A 15,554-nucleotide genomic window follows, 5' to 3' on the forward strand; every position below is an offset into this window, starting at 1 on the left:
TAATATACAGGGAATAACTTTCTTTTGCATTTATTCAAACCTGTTCTGTGAGCTAGTATGTGATCTATCTTGGAGAATGACCCATGTACAGCTGAAAAGAATGTATATTCTGATTTTGTGGGGTGGAACACTCTATAGAAGTCTATTAAGTCCATGTGTTCAAAAGCTCGGTTCAGTTCTAGTTATTTCATTGTTGATTTTTTGCCTAGATGATCTGTCTATTTGTGAAAGTGGGGTAACCTAGATCAACTCTTAAGGAAGGCTTGAGAAAGGATCTTGACAGCCTCATTTTAGGTCACTCTGAGACAAGATACCTTATGATCACAGAAAGAGTCACATTTTACCTCATGGAGAAGCACAGAAAGGGACAATAGATAAGTGGAGATTCTCTGCTGAATACCTGTTTGGGCTGTCAGGACCTAGCTTCCACTGAGGGACCCAGCCATGACCCCTCAGTTGTCCTATCAGTTTCTGCTAGTTCCAATGCAATCAGAGATCTGTCTCTGGAAAGGAATCTACCTGTCCATCTGGTCAACATTTAGTCTACAACTTATTAGCGAAAGTATATTTCTCCCCCTACACACACAAATGCTAAGAACCAGACCTATTGATGTAAGGGAATAGATGCAACTCCCAAAGCTGCTAGATATTCAACGTGTGAATTCATGTTCTCTAAAACTGAAGAATGAATTCTAGAAACAACGCAAGTTAAGAGTAGGAAAAATTTATTGAGAGAAAGATAGCTTCTGGGCCGGGGATTTAGCTCAGTGGTTCTACCACCTTCCTTGCAAGCGCAAGGACCCGAGTTCAATCCCCAGTACCAAAAACAAAACAAAACAAAAAGAAAGATAGCTTCTGTCTAAGAGAGATAGAAGGGGAACTAGAAAGTGGGTTGCCCACTCACCCAACTTCCCAAAGGTGTTTTATGAGACAAAGCCACGAGGTGAGGTGGATTCAAGGTGGGATAAAACTATAGTCAACTAAGTGAGATTACAAGTACAGGTAATATTGATCCAATGAGAAATCACAAGGTGGACAAAACTATAAACAATCAATACGATTATGACAAGTATAGTCACCTAGGTAATACTGATTAAATGAAGATCCAATGGGGAAACAAGTCAAGTAGCAAGCATTCAAGGAAAGAGCAAGGAGTTTTGGTGGTAAGAGTTGGGTGAGGGATCTTTCTTGGAAGAGCATGGTTCCCCACCCGGGTGATACCTATTTAGAATATCAATTACTGCTATACATGCTATGCAGATGTGGTAATTTATCTTCTTTTACAATGCTAGTGGGCTGGGGATTTAGCTCAGTGATTCTGCAGCCACCTGCCTGGAAAGGGCAAGGGGCCTAGTATGATCCCCAGTACAAAAAAAATACAATGCTGGCTTTCAGGGAATGTGTTTTGACTGTCCTCCACATTGCCTCGCGGGCCAGCCCTGTATAACTGCCTACAAGATATCTAATTAATTTACCTATCTACAATACTATGAGGGGAGAGAGACACACACACAGTAGGTTAGGGATTCTCCTTTAAACTAAATGTTGTTGTGTTTATGGAAATAGCTCCTTCTAGTTTCACCAAGAAGTTGGTTCTTTCTCTAGGGTCTTAGGTTCAGTCTCCCGAGGCAGACTGCTGCCCAGAGCACTAAACGGGAATATCACCTTTTTTTTTCAGTACCCGGGATCAAATTTAGGACTTTGTGTTCTATTTTTTGTTTTTTAAGGACCTTGTATTTCTGAGGCAGGCACCCACCCCCGAGCTAAATCTCTGGGCCCAGGGGACATCACTTTTATGTGCTCTTCTGAACAGGCAAAAAAATCTCGATATCTCATCTGACCCAGAGACAGTGTTTCATCTAAAATCACTTCCCTGTATTTATCATTAGCAAACACTCATTTTCTAAGGGCTTAACTCAAAGGTTGTTAGAGGAAAAGGTTGGGACACTTCAGAGATCCTTTCTTTCTCTAATTTTACATGCTTCTATAAAGGAGAGTACAAAGTGGCATGAAAGTTTGAAAAACGAAATCAGGAAAACGATGTCTATTCTTCTCATGTTCATGGTGAGTTACTGAGACAACTTGCCCATTGAGTCTGTCACTCTCCACCTGGAAAGACAAGAATGGAAAATCTCAAATACTAAGGCCTCTTCTCACCAGTGGAAGATCAGACTAGAAAAGAAACTGAAGCAGAGCTCAACATTTTCTCTTAGAGGATTGGGCCAGACTGCTCAGTAAACCTGCCCCCAAGTCTTAAGAATGGCCACCGGCCTACTGTCATTTAATTGGTGGCTGGGTTTCCATGGCTTATTAATAGGTATGTGTATTTCTCAAATATAAACTAGATTTCATAAAAGGATCCATTTTACATATTTTCTATTTCTAATTTTACTTGTAGTTACTGATAAAATCCACTAGATGGAGCTCTAACATTATACTGTCTAACAAACCAGTCAGGTAATTAATATAAACATAGACTTTGTCTACAAAAGTAAAATATCCCTTTAAAGAAATATCATAATCATTTTAACAAAAGACATTGTATAAGGACTCAAAGTATAAAGCAATTTACCAAAAGCACAAGCAATGGCAAACAAGAATGACAATTTGACTACCTAATATAATTTAGCAATCAAAAAATAAAAGCAACTGCTTATGTCCCATTAATTGGGCTTTTTAACAATCTCAGTGGAGCCAGGGATTTAGCTCAGTGGTTCAGTGGCCTGCCTTGCAATCGCAAGGACCTGAGTTCAATCCCCAGTACCAAAATAAATAAATAAATAAAAATCTCAGTGGAACCTCCAACAGGATACAAGAAATGATACCAGAAGTGACATATGAAAATATTTTATCTCCCAACCTCTTAGATGTCTGATGCTCCAAGCTCATGTTCTCTAAAAAATCAAAGAATGAATTCTAGGAACAACGGAGGTTAGGACTAGGAAGAATTTATTGAGAGAAAGACAGCTTCTGTCCAAGGGGGGCAGAAGGGGTCCAAGTGGGTAACTGGGAACCCCACTTTACAGGTAAGTTTTATAAAGCGAAACCGAGGTGAGTACAAAGTGGGTTACAGCTATGACTGACCAATACGGTTACAAGCACAGTTACTTAGGTAACAGTGATCCAACAGGGAACCGAGTCACGTAGCAAGAGTACATGGAAAGAACAAAGAAGTGGCCAGGTAGGTGATGGAACTGGGGGTCTTGGTCACCCACTGAGGTGAATGATGCCTATAGGTGCTATCATTTATCTCATCCCTTGAGGAAATATATAGACCTGATCTCTTTGTCATCATCTTGAGGCTGGGTCCCCAACTGGTGTGTCTCTGGCCACAGTTGTAGTGTGCTTTTACCCTTTATTTTGACTCTCTTGAGGGCACAGCCCTGACTGACTGCATATTATATTTCTATCTAACTTAGCTGTCTGGCACCTTCAGCCTTCTAAAGCATCCAAAAATGAAAACAGGTAGCTTCTCCCTTCGAAAGAAAGGGTAGTCTTGCTCCTGGTATTCCTCCCACACACACTTTTTTTGTTTTTTTGATGGGGCCTCGCTGTGTAGACTGGCCTTTGAATTTACTATGTACCCCAGGCTGGCCTCCAACTCATGGGAATCCTCCTGCCTCAGCCTGAGGGCTAGGATTACAGGCGTGCACTGCCATGCTGGGCAAGTATTTTCCTTCCTTGCAGAGGAGACACACCCCAGGAGGCAGGCCTTGCTTGGTTGTTTCACCAGTACCCAGGTTCTCCACGGCAGCGGCAGCCATCCAGTCTCGTATTTTCCCTATTTGCATGTGGAGTCTTGAGGCCTGTTCTCGTGCCTGTAGTTGTTTCCCCTGGGCCTTGGCATTTGCCTATATTTTGTCCTTGTTGTGGAAAACTGACCCATAATCTGCTTTGGAAGCTTTCCACAAATATCTGGGGCAGAATGGCTAATAAAATATATTCCTAATAAAACTTGTCCCACATTGAGGGACATTAGTATGTTTATGAAGAGTTTCAGCTCAGTGATTTTTCTACTCTTAATTGACTGGCTTATCCATGCATGTTCCCATTTCCTCAATCAAGTAGTCATATCACTGTACTTCTCACAACTCTCATTTCTTTTTTTTTTTTTTTGTACTGGGGATCAAACTCAGGTCCTTGCACTTGCAAAGCAGGCCACCAAACCGCTGAGCTAAATTCCCAGCCCACAACTCTCATTTCTAATCTGACATTGTTAACCAGTATTCTTCATGAGTACGACATTTGTATCCATATCTTTGGTATTGGGCATGTACTTAGTGGACCTTAGCTTGTGTTACTGCCCATACATGGGCTTTTTCTTCAGAGATGTACTAAATAGAAAACAGTCCTTTAAGATCAGCCCAAGTTAGATAATAAACTACAGTCCAAGTCTGAAACTCATCTATGACTCTGGGTCATCTGAGTACTGTCCCAGTTTGTTTACTCTGGGCCAGATCATTCATGGAGAAGGGAACATGGACTCTCATAACACCTTGTGTCCCCACCCCCTGATCCAAGACTTCTTGAAGCAGACACATGCTAGCTTTTCAATCAGTGGGATGGTAAGATGTGCCACATATTACACACACAGGGCTCCACTTTAGTAATGAGGGATAAAGAGGTTGATAAGGAGTTGGGATGGGGAAAGTGGCCCTGGGAGAAGACAGAGTAGAAGAAGCAGCTGGGCTAGGTTTTGAGCCTTCCCTAGAAGCCTCTGAACCTCTACTTGCTCTGCTACTGGTGCCATAGGAATCTGGGATAACCTGGTTGGGGTAAAAGTTTAACTTCCATAGGGTCTGATTCTATTCAGACTAGTCCTATTGGCACATGGCCATAACAGATTTACAAAATCCAGGTAATTCTGGATCTTGGTATAGGGCCATAAAAACCTGGGCAGATGGGATTTTTGTCCATTTTACCTCCCTCTTATAGAATAATTAAGCTGGACTATTGTGTTAAAAATTTAAAGTTCCATTTAGAGGCCAGGTCTCCCCAGGTTTTAACATAAATGAGTTGTAAAGGAAAATCAATCATCTATTTCCTCTTTAAATCCTCTGTTTTAAAATGATCCCAATTTTGCATAATATATAACCATTCAATAAAGTGCACTATACACTTTTCAGATTTCCCTTGTGTACTTCTGGAAAGAGATAAAAGAAAAAGATGCAGTCCTATTTAGGTCACTGAGATCAGGTTGTGTGAGCAACCCCCTCTCATTCCAGGTCACACCACATGCACAGCCCACCCCAAACTAGGGTCGTGTCCTCTGCCCCAAACTAGGGGTCAATCACACAAACAGCACACCCTGAACTACAGTCAGGCCATGGGCACAGCCTGCATAATGCTGGAGTCATGCTACATGTGCAGCCTGCCCTGTTTCACAGACTCAGAACTGTCCAGGGCGGCAGCTTTGCCCTGTTACCACAGGATCAGAACCACCCCTGATAGCGTGCTCTGCCTTGTTGTCTCAGAGTCAGAACTGTTGTGTGTGTGTGTGAGCACTACTTTCTATCATCCACTGGTTCAGGCGTTCCTTTTAATTATGCAGAAATCTATTACTCATGCCCATAACAAGTGTCCTCGTTCTTGACAAACAGCTACTCTCACCTTCCTTAGCAGATCAGGAAAGCAGACAAGGCTGGGCTTTGCTCAAAAATTTACCACAAAGATCTTTACATCTAGGGATCTGTAGAAAGTTTAAAAAGTCTCAAGATACCACTTAGCAACTACAAATCCCGTACAGAACCATTTTTGATGGGAGATGAACTTGATGCCAAAATTATCAAAAGAATATCAAAACCAAATAAGATTGAGGGAAGGTAGAATTATAGTAACAACCCTGAGTTGAGATCCACAGGCAGCCCCAGGACCCCGAAGACCAGGTGAGAAGGGTTGACCTGGCACCCTGCCTGTAGGTCTGTGGGCCTCTCTGACTAGCTGAGAAAATACAAAGGCCACTTGCTTCCCCTCCTCCCTCCCACAGAGTGGGTCACACTAGGCACTGTCCCCGGAGCCATGAGAATACTCGACTTCCCCCCAGTTCCCATTAAACACCTCTATCCGTCAGCTCCTTGCCTCTTTCTGATAATTAATAACAGAAAAATTTTAAGAATTTGGTATTTTTAATGAATGAAAGCCTAAGTGGGAGAGAAGAGACAAGGAAATTGGGTTTTCTTAGGGAAGAGAGGAGGGGGAACAAAAGTAAGCCAGTGGGGTCTTCGGTTTGAGACTTCCCCAGGTTCTCAGGACAACATTAGTTATCACCTGAATAATTACTTGAACCTACATGGCTTACCCTGCAGTTACTACAGGTCCTGAAGGCCTGATGCATTCTTTAAAGTGCGTGGCGGGGTTTTTTTTGCCTACTCAGCATTTCTATAGTTTCCCACCATGACAAGAACTTAATCCAGTGCACATGAGTTCATGCTCACTGTCTATGATTCTACAGGGAAAAGTATAACAGGTCCTGAGGATCCATCATTAGTAAATACAATATCACTTTTTTTTCCTGTGTCAAAGCCCTAGTTTAAATTTTGAGAGTTTTTACTGTTTTTAAATCAGGCCGTGAAAATAAGTGTTCAATGTGGGCAACAGATAGAACAGAAAGACCTTTCTGTGTGTGTGTATGCTACAAGTCTGGCTCAATTTTCATTTTTAGTATTTTGCCTTAGATTTGTTAACATCGCAACTAGAAAAGAGAGAGTCAAGAGAAAACAAGTTAGCTGTCACCTAGGATTTATTTAATGAATTTGTCAGCAGGTCAAAGTCATGTTATTCTGGATTTCACCTAAAGCCCTTGCAGTTATGAGGAAAATCTATGTTCCAGAATGGCTGCTAAAAAAGTGCCAAAAAAGCATGAAAAAATTATAGGAGAAATCCCGGGAACAGAAACGCTTGTAACAGAAGAGGCCAGACAACCTACTGACAAAAACAAAAGTAAAAGATGTGCCATGTGCCCCAGCAGCAGAGACAGAAAAACTGCTATCCGAAGTGACATGCAATCAGTGCTGTAATAAAGTGTCCTAAGTGTTGTGAAAATTAATTTTTTAATGTTACAAATACTTACAAATAAAAATATTTTTTATAAAAAATTAAATTAAATTATGGATCCTGAGAACTCATGAATAGTACCGATGAAACTAAAATGAATCAATACTAGCTACAGGGCTAGGGATTTAGCTCAGTGGTTCTGCCGCCTGCCTTGCAAGCGCAAGGTCCCAAGTTCTATCCCCATACCAAAAAAAAAAAAAGCAGCTACAGGTTAAGAAATGTTCCTAGCTACCACCCAAAGGGAGCCATGGCACCAGGTGGACCAAGTTTACATCCTTTGGTTGCGGGCGGGTGAGAGAGAATGAGAATATGAGAATTTAAAATGTTCAGGACCTGAAAATGTACATGATTTAAGGAGACTGCTTCCCTTGGGTATCACCTCAAAGGCCAGTCTTCTCCACAGCACCTCAGGACTAGGTTTCCTATGCTGGCTGCTGGTCAAGAAACTGCTCGGGACACTGGATGGCCCATTCTTGTATGTGTCTCCTTGGTGAACAAATTTTAGTTCCATCTGACCAAAGAATTGGGCATGTTGACCTGAGGGAGCATCTAATGAGGCTGCTACATATCATAGAGGATACCTCTTGACACTCTTTCCATTTCCGGTTAGAGAGAACAAGTACCTCTTGCCTTTGGTGCGTTTATGTGCAGGAACTAATTTTCTAGGGACTTGGAAGACTAACTGCTGGAAAGGAAAAACCTAAGGCTACAGAGGTTTGGAGACAAGGAGAGAGAAAAAGGAGGGAAAAAAAGAGGTAAACCATGTTTCGTAGAGTAAGAGGTTGGAGTGAACTATACTTCAGAGGGCAAGAGGTTGTGTGAGTGGGGTGGGGGGTGAAGAGCCTTGGGCTAGATTTACCAGAGTAGTAGTCTCTGTTAGACTTTTTTTTTTTTTTTTTTTTGGTACCGGGGCTTGAACTCGGGTCCTTGCGCTTGCAAGGGAGGCCACCGAACCGCTGAGCTAAATCCCCAGCCCAAAAGTAGTAGTCTCAATGCCTCTTACCTCCTGCTGCTGGCTCAACAAGAGAAAATATCACTGGACCAGGTCAGAGGGGTTCCTGAAATGAAGATGAGGAGCTTAATCCACTACAAACATAAACTGCTTGAACAATTTGCTGACCCCTGGGTCAGAAAAAGAATTTTTAGGATGCATCAATAAGGGGCACTAGAAATTTTAGGATACAGTCAAGAGTGGCCGCCTGCCTCTCAAGTGCAAGGACCCAAGTTCGATACCTGGTACCAAAAAAAGAAAAGGAAAAAAAAAAAAGAGTGGAATATGGGCACTCAGAGAAATGAGATGCACTACAGTTTGGAACTGGAAATCTTTGTGTGTTTTGGGTGTTACAAATCTGGGCCTTTGATAATCTGGTATTTGATAATCTATAGTCTTGGTTTTGGTGTGGTGGGCAGGGGACAATGCCTGCCCACCGTAAGATAATGATCCAGAAAAGCCAAAAGATGATCTACTCACAGGTGAAAGAGGACCATGTGCAAGTAAAAATGGAATGGCTGAACCCTTTTGTAAGTGAAAGTAGTGGCTTGGGCTTATTGTGTTTTAAAATTATGATTTTTCCTTCTCTCCCTTTTGCCTATTTTTCACTTTTTCTATCCTTCCATTACTGGGTTTTGGGCTCTAGAGTCTCCTTCTAGATGTGGTTTCTTTTTTTTCTTTTGGTACCGGGGATCGAACTCAGGTCCTTGTGCTTGCGAGGCAGGTGCCAGAACCACTGAGCTAAATCCCCAGCCTAGACGTGGTTTCTAAATTCTTTCTGTCATGAACAAAGAATTGGTCAAGATGAATGCAAATGGTAAAAAAGTTTTACGTTTATTAAAGGTAGGGGGGAAAAAACAGGCTCTGCAGAGTGAATATAGGCCAAGTAAAAAGTAGGGGAAAAAAGTACACTCTACAGCGTGGGGGAAACTATCATGAAAGAACTCAGCAACAAAAGACTGATATCAACTGTCCTTTTTGTATCCCCTACTCCTTAGGCTGATGTCAGGCCTAGCCCAACCTGATCAAAAACCTGCTTGCAGAGCTTTGGGAACTGTTCTGCATATGTTCCCTGAATTTTGCAATTAACAGGTCACAGCTATTTCCCCAGCCAGCTTTGCCACTCCCCAGTCTCCTGTTTCACTACCTCAAATCCATCGGCCCAAATCAAAATAAATATAAGATCTCAGGTGTTGCTTCAGTCCTACTGGACTGGATTCTAACTTTCAACAAGTGCTCTAGGTGATTTTTAAGCCCATGGAAGTCTGAAAACCACTAGACTAGATAACTCAAATTTAACAGGGCCACAAGAGTCCACACATCCTCCCCAAATTGGCTTTAGCCCAGGCTTTGTCATCGTAAATGCCATCACACATGTTCATGCTATAAGCTTGGGAGTTATCTTGATAACTAGTTATCTAGGCAAAAGTGCCTAGAGCTCATGAAGTCACATGGCCTTGGCAGCAGCAACCTTCTAATTAGTCCATTATTGCATCTATGTAATTCACTCTCCACTCAGTAGCCTGATAGTCTTTTTATTTCTAATTAAAAGTATGATTAGCCAGGCGTGGTGGCACACACCTGTAATCCCGGCACTCAGGAGGCTGAGGCAGGAGGATCACTGTGAGTTCGAGACCAACCTGGACTACATAGTGAGTTCCAGGTCAGTCTCAACTACATAGTGAGACCCTGTCTCAAAAAAAAAAAAAAAAATATGATTTACAGGGGCCAGGGATTTAGCTCAGTGGCACTGTGCCTGCCTCACAAGATCAAGATCCTGAGTTCGGTCCCTGGTACCAAAAATCAAAACAAAGGTATGATTTACATACAAAAAAGTACACAAATCTTAAGAGTATAATTTGATGAATTGTTACTAAAGATACTTGCATGTAAGTACCACTTACATCAAAATACTAAGTAATCCTTTTAAAAATTTTTATTTCAAATCATGATATACCCTTTCTTAAAATTATATTGTGCTTTTCCAACCCCCTTACAAAGCCTCATGTGACCCAAATCCTATCTATGTCTCAAACTTTTTTATTTATTTATTTATTTATTTATTTAATTTTTTTTTGGTTTTTTGAGACAGGGTCTCACAATGTACTTGAGATTGACCTAGAACTCACAGTGATCCTCCTGCCTCAGCCTCCTGAGTGCTAGGATTACAGGTGTGCACCACCACGCCCGGCTTCAAACTTTATTTTGTACCACTCTTTCGCCTCCCTCACCATAATCTAGATACTGGCCTTCAAATTCCTCAACCTGAAAAGATGTTCCTGCTCTGGAGTCTTTCCTCCAGTTATGCATCCTGTCTTCTCCTAAAGCTCTTTTCGACATTTCCAGGGCTAATAGCTTGTAATTTATTTTTTATTTTTTGTACTGGGAATTGAACTCGGGACTTTGCACTCAGGAAGGCGGCCAGCACCACTGAGCTAAATCCCCCGGGCCCGACAGCTTGTAATTTATATTTTGTTTTGTTTTTTGGTACCTGGGATCAAACTCGAGTCCTTGTGCCTGATAGCTTGTAATTTAAATGTCTAAATGTCAGTTCCTCAGAAGCCTTCCTAATCTAAATAAAGATGCGTGCAACCACATTTTATTTTCCCTTAATCATTTGCAGAGTGCTTATAATTTCTAATATTATTCGCTGCTTATTGTCTGTCTTTCCCTCACTAGAATACGGCCTCTCTTTCAGGAAAATTTTGTTGTTTACTCACAAATGTTTGTTAACAGTGCTGAACAAAAATTTTCACTCAGTGAACGACAACATATGATAAAATGCAGCATAGCTGGAGGAAGAATGACTAACACTCGGCTATCAACGTAGGTAGTAATGTGGAGGATTAAATGAAGTAAAAGCCAATGTCAATTCCGTGTTCACGGTTACCTTCTTTCTCCTAAACACACCTTTTAGTCTTTACGTACTGCAAATATGCACTAATAAAAATAAAAAAAATTAAACATTACTTTAAAAAAACTATCTTCAGCCGTATGTTGACCTTGTTTCGCTTTTACTAAAAGGAACTTAAATTTAGTCTCTTTCCGTTCAGAAAATAAAACGCAAGACACTCACTGCAGGTTCGAGCCCGCCTGAATCGCACAGAACCAAAAACGCAGCCCCGCTCTTCCCGCTGACCCCGCCAGCCGGAAGTCGACACATCCAGAGACCCCGCCCCGGGCTCGGATCCCGCCGGCGGCCGCACGCTGCCCTACGTAAAGCGTAGGGGTTTCGCGACAACTCGGGCCCCACCCCTCTGGCCACATGTCGCGCAGGTCTTCCCGACGGACGCAGCGCCACCTCCCCACGCTGCTTTACGAACCTAGACAGCGGCCCCCGCCTCCTGTCTCCGTCCTCACATCTCCGCCCCCGCTCACTTTTCAGTCTCCTACCCCGACGCGCCCGCTATAATCACGTGATTGCTTCATCCGGGTCCTTTGCGTTCTCTCTCCCTCTCCCAACATGGCGGCCTCAGGTGAGTGAGCGGCCGAACGCGGCCAAGGATCAGGCTCCGAAACCACACTGTTCTCTTGATCCACTACGTCTTGGAGTTGGGGTGTAAGTGGCACCGGTCTCTTATGGCTTGGAGGCTGCGGCAGGTTGCCGGCTTGGCAGTGTTAGGTTACCGCTTCGGGATGTTTGGGGGGAGGGGTAGGTGTCCTTCCCCTCCCCCTCACACCCTTTTCACCCCGTTTGCGCGAGGTTGGAGTAGGCAGTAATGGTTGGTTTGGGCTTGAATTGGAGAAAGAAGCGCAGAGAGGTCTGCGGGAAGCTCAAGGCTTTTTTAGAGACGTGAAACACTGATCACGTGAAGGCGTGGAGGGAGGAAGGAGGCGATTGGCGCGCGGACCGGTGCACATTAGACTAGGTTTGCTAGGCGCGAGGCCGTTGCAGACGGGTGGGGGCTGGGGTACGGGAGGGGGGGCAGTTAGAACGCGAGTCTGAGAAGGGGCGGAGGAAAGCGGCGGTGCGCGTGCGCGGTAGGACAGACGAAGATAGTGGAGACTGCGCGCTTTAAAAGCGTGCGCTGGAGTCCAGATGGAAAGCTTTACGCGCTTGTGTGGCGCTCATTTATGTCCTGTTTAATGCTTTTCATTATAGTGTGGCCCGGCCCGTATACGCTAAAGGCACTTGTGCTAGGTTGGTGAGTTAGAGGTGGGGAACAGTGTGGTGCGCCCACGTGTTCGAGCAGAGGAAGCATTGGACGCAGATTTCCCTCATCTTTTTTCTCTCTCATTTAGAATATTTTTACTGGGCACAAACCATATGCCAGGTACAGCTAGTTCTAAGTGTTGGCGATACACTTCGGTTTAATTTTGACGATAGGGTTCAGCTTTTTTTTTACTTAGGTAAGTGTAAAACTTCTAGGAGGTGCTCTTAAAATAATAGTTTTTTAAAGGCTTCTTTGCGAGGACTATCAACTGCCATACAAATTTTTAATTACGTATGTAGTGGGCTTATAAGAACAGCAGTGGGCTGTGTAACTTCTTGTGGCACTAGTATATAGTTTTGAGGATTTGCTTTCTTTTTCCTGTATTCTGCAAAGTATTTTTAAAATTGCTGTCTCTAGACACTCATTTCTTTTTTAATATATAAATTTTATCCCATTCCCCCCTTCAAGCCCCACTATGTACAAAAGCTTTGTTTCTATTTTTTCCTTCTATTTTCATTTTTTTTTCTTGTCCCTTTCTCCCTCTCCTCCCTTGTTCCCCTTCCCATTTGAATGCTTTCTCATTTTCCAACGTCCATTACACATCTCAGTAGACACTCCTTTCTTCACCAGGAATTCATCTTCCTGAGAAGGAAGCTTAGTGCTAGGGTTGTGTTTGGAAAATGTTGACAGAGTTGAGGTTGTTTTGCTTTGTTTGAGACTGAGTCTCACTGTGTAGTTCAGGCTGGCCTTGAACTCATTATGTAGCCCAGGTTGGCCTTGAACTCACTGCAATCTTCCTGCCTCAGCCTCCCAATAGCTGGAACTACAGGCATGTGCCACCACACTCAGCAAGTTGAGATTATTTGAGCACCATAATTTTCATCGGTATAGCGCTCAACTGAACAAACACTTCTGTGTATATTGTCTTCTAAGGTAAGGAAATGGTAGTATCTTCCAGCTGAGGAAAATGACAGATTTGTTCAAGATCACACCTTGCAGGTGCCCAGAGGTAGATCAGAATCCTGGAGGATTTTTTTTTTTTTTTTTTTTTTTTTTTTTTTTTTTTTTTTTTTTTTTTTTTTTTTTTTTTTTTTTTTTTTTTTTGCACCGGGGATTGAACCCGGGTCCTTGCACTTGCAAGGCAGAACCACTGAGCTAAATCCCCGGCCCTAGAGGATCTTGACTCAACCAATTTAGAAGTATCATGGTGTCATCCTGAGTTTTAAGATGCTGCTCAAAACTATCTGAAGTTTACAAAGCTATTCATATTTTAATCAGTATTTACTTTCTTGGCCTAGATTTTCCACCTTGGCAGTTCAGTATCACATTATCCATTTGAACTCATTTTGTGGCCCAGGCTCGTCTCAAACTCGCAGCAATCTTCCTGAGTGCTGGGATTAAAGGAGTGCGCCACCATGCCCAGCTTTTTCCCCACTTTGAATCTTGTCCAATTATACTGATTTTTTTTGTTTGTTTTTTGTACCGGTGATTGAACTCCAGACCTTGGGCTTGTGAAGCAGGCATGGCACCACTGAGCTAAATCCCCAGCTCGAAATTATACTGATTTTAAGTGATCAGTATTCCCAGAAGTTGGAAGAGGCTTTTATTTTCCTTTCAAAAATACATAAAACAAGTTCATAGATCTTTTTCCACTTTTTTGGGGGGGTACCCAGGATTGAACTCAGGATTTTTGTAAGTTTTCTCTGACTGTTTCAGTAGGACTGTTAAAGCCTGTTAACTCTTGAGTCTTTTAAGTTTCCTCATCTGTGAAGTGGACATGGTTTATCTGCTGTTGTACAGTCATACAAAGAGTCAGCCGGGTGTGGTGGCTCATGCCTATAATCCTAAACACTCACTAGAGGTAGGATTGCTGCAAGTTTGAGTCCAGCCTGAGCTACATAATGAATTCAGGTCCATCCTGAACTATAAAAGGAGACAAACAAAACAAAGAATCAAATATATTTGATACAGGTAAACATTTAAAATACTTTAGCATTGGATCAGGTGTGTTACACTTTAAAGCCCAGTGCTTGGAAGGCCGAGGCTGGAGGGTTGACTTGAGTTCAAGGCCAACTTGAAATACATAGTGAGAAGAAGATTTAACATTGGATATAGTATATGTAAACCTGTGCATAAGCCCTTCATTTGCATAATGCTTCAGAATACCTTAGTGTATATTTGTAAGGAGAAGATAGTGTTCGTTGGTTTTCATAATTAAGGGTTGCCACTATACACAAATTTCCTATTTTCCAATCCTATCTTCTACCATGTATTTGTTATTCTGAGAGTAGGATACTTGCAAGGCCAAAGCTAAAACTTACAAAAATTCAAGTACTGTACACAGACTACTGTCAACTAAAATAAATCAAGTGTTTCTAAGTAATGTCAGTGAAAAAGGCGTGGGTTTTTAAGTCAACAAAGTACTTGTTGTAATTAGCTGTGTGTTTGTACGTCTAGGTGTATGCATTCAGAGCCAGTTGTATTTATGATATTGCTTAGGTCCAATAGTAGGAAAATGCCCAGAGCAAGAAGTTTGACTTGAGTATTTTTATAGCTCCTCTCATGAGTGTCCCCAACAGACCCTAACAAGGAAAAGGCAGTTTGGCATTTTCCTCATTGTGTCAAGGTGAAGAAACTGGGCAGAGAGGAGAGAGGTCATATAACTAACTTTAAACACAGGTGAAAGTGAAATTTATTAGTTCTGAACAGTTTTATTCAGATATAATATACCATAGAATTTACCCTTTTAAAGTACATACTTTGGTGGGTAAGCCTGCTTTTTGGTGCTAGGGACTGAACACTGGGACCTTATGCTTGGTAGACGTGTTTTACCATTGAGCTACATGCCCTGCCTTGGTGGTTTTTAATACATATTCATGTAGACTGGTGGCTTTAATCCCAGCACTCAGGAGGCCAAAGCTAGAGAATAGCTGCAAGTTCAAGGACAGCCTGGGCTATGTAGTGAGACTCTGTCTCCAAAACACACACACACACACACACACACATATACACACACTAAAGTTCAAGGAGCCTGGGCTATGTAGTGAGACTCTGTCTCCCAAACACACACACACACACACACACACATATACACACACTTAGCCATCATCATTATCTAATTTGAAAGCCCCCACCAGGGATCAAACTCGGGACCTTGCGCTTGTGAAGCAGGCTGCAGAACCACTGAGCTAAATCCCCAGCCCCTAAAGCATTTTCATCATTCATACCTTAACCATTAGCAGTCACTTCTATCCAACCACTATTCTATATTTTCTTTAGATTTGTCCACCTAGAACATTTAGTATAAATCGTTTTATATAATCCCTGATTTTTTTTTTTTTTTTTTTTTCTCCTCT

At 42.3% G+C, this 15,554-nt stretch overlaps 1 protein-coding gene and 1 long non-coding RNA gene across 5 annotated transcripts in view; one reads left to right on the forward strand and one right to left on the reverse strand.

Annotated features, from left to right (window-relative positions):
• Positions 1-1,058: 1,058 nt before the first annotated feature.
• LOC117286141 lies at positions 1,059-11,235 on the reverse strand. The gene is made up of 3 exons (XR_004517264.1): positions 11,121-11,235; positions 8,057-8,111; positions 1,059-2,109 (listed from the first exon to the last, which is right to left on the reverse strand). It is a non-coding gene; the product is annotated as an uncharacterized LOC117286141 (long non-coding RNA).
• A 60-nt stretch (positions 11,236-11,295) lies between these two features.
• Eif4b (eukaryotic translation initiation factor 4B) overlaps positions 11,296-15,554 on the forward strand; it is a 28,852-nt gene continuing 24,593 nt past the window's right edge. For 2 of the 4 annotated variants that reach the window (XM_010609281.3, XM_010609283.3), the window contains exon 1: positions 11,296-11,520. In XM_010609281.3, coding sequence (XP_010607583.1) covers positions 11,508-11,520 — 13 coding nt within the window. In that variant the 5' untranslated portion in view covers positions 11,296-11,507. The remainder of the gene's footprint in view (positions 11,521-15,554) is intronic. The other 2 variants (XM_019205277.2, XM_010609284.3) reach the window with 1 other exon arrangement.

Source organism: Fukomys damarensis, unplaced genomic scaffold (assembly GCF_012274545.1).
Source record: "Fukomys damarensis isolate Sample0158 unplaced genomic scaffold, DMR_v1.0_HiC HiC_scaffold_15, whole genome shotgun sequence".
Lineage (NCBI taxonomy): Eukaryota > Metazoa > Chordata > Mammalia > Rodentia > Bathyergidae > Fukomys > Fukomys damarensis.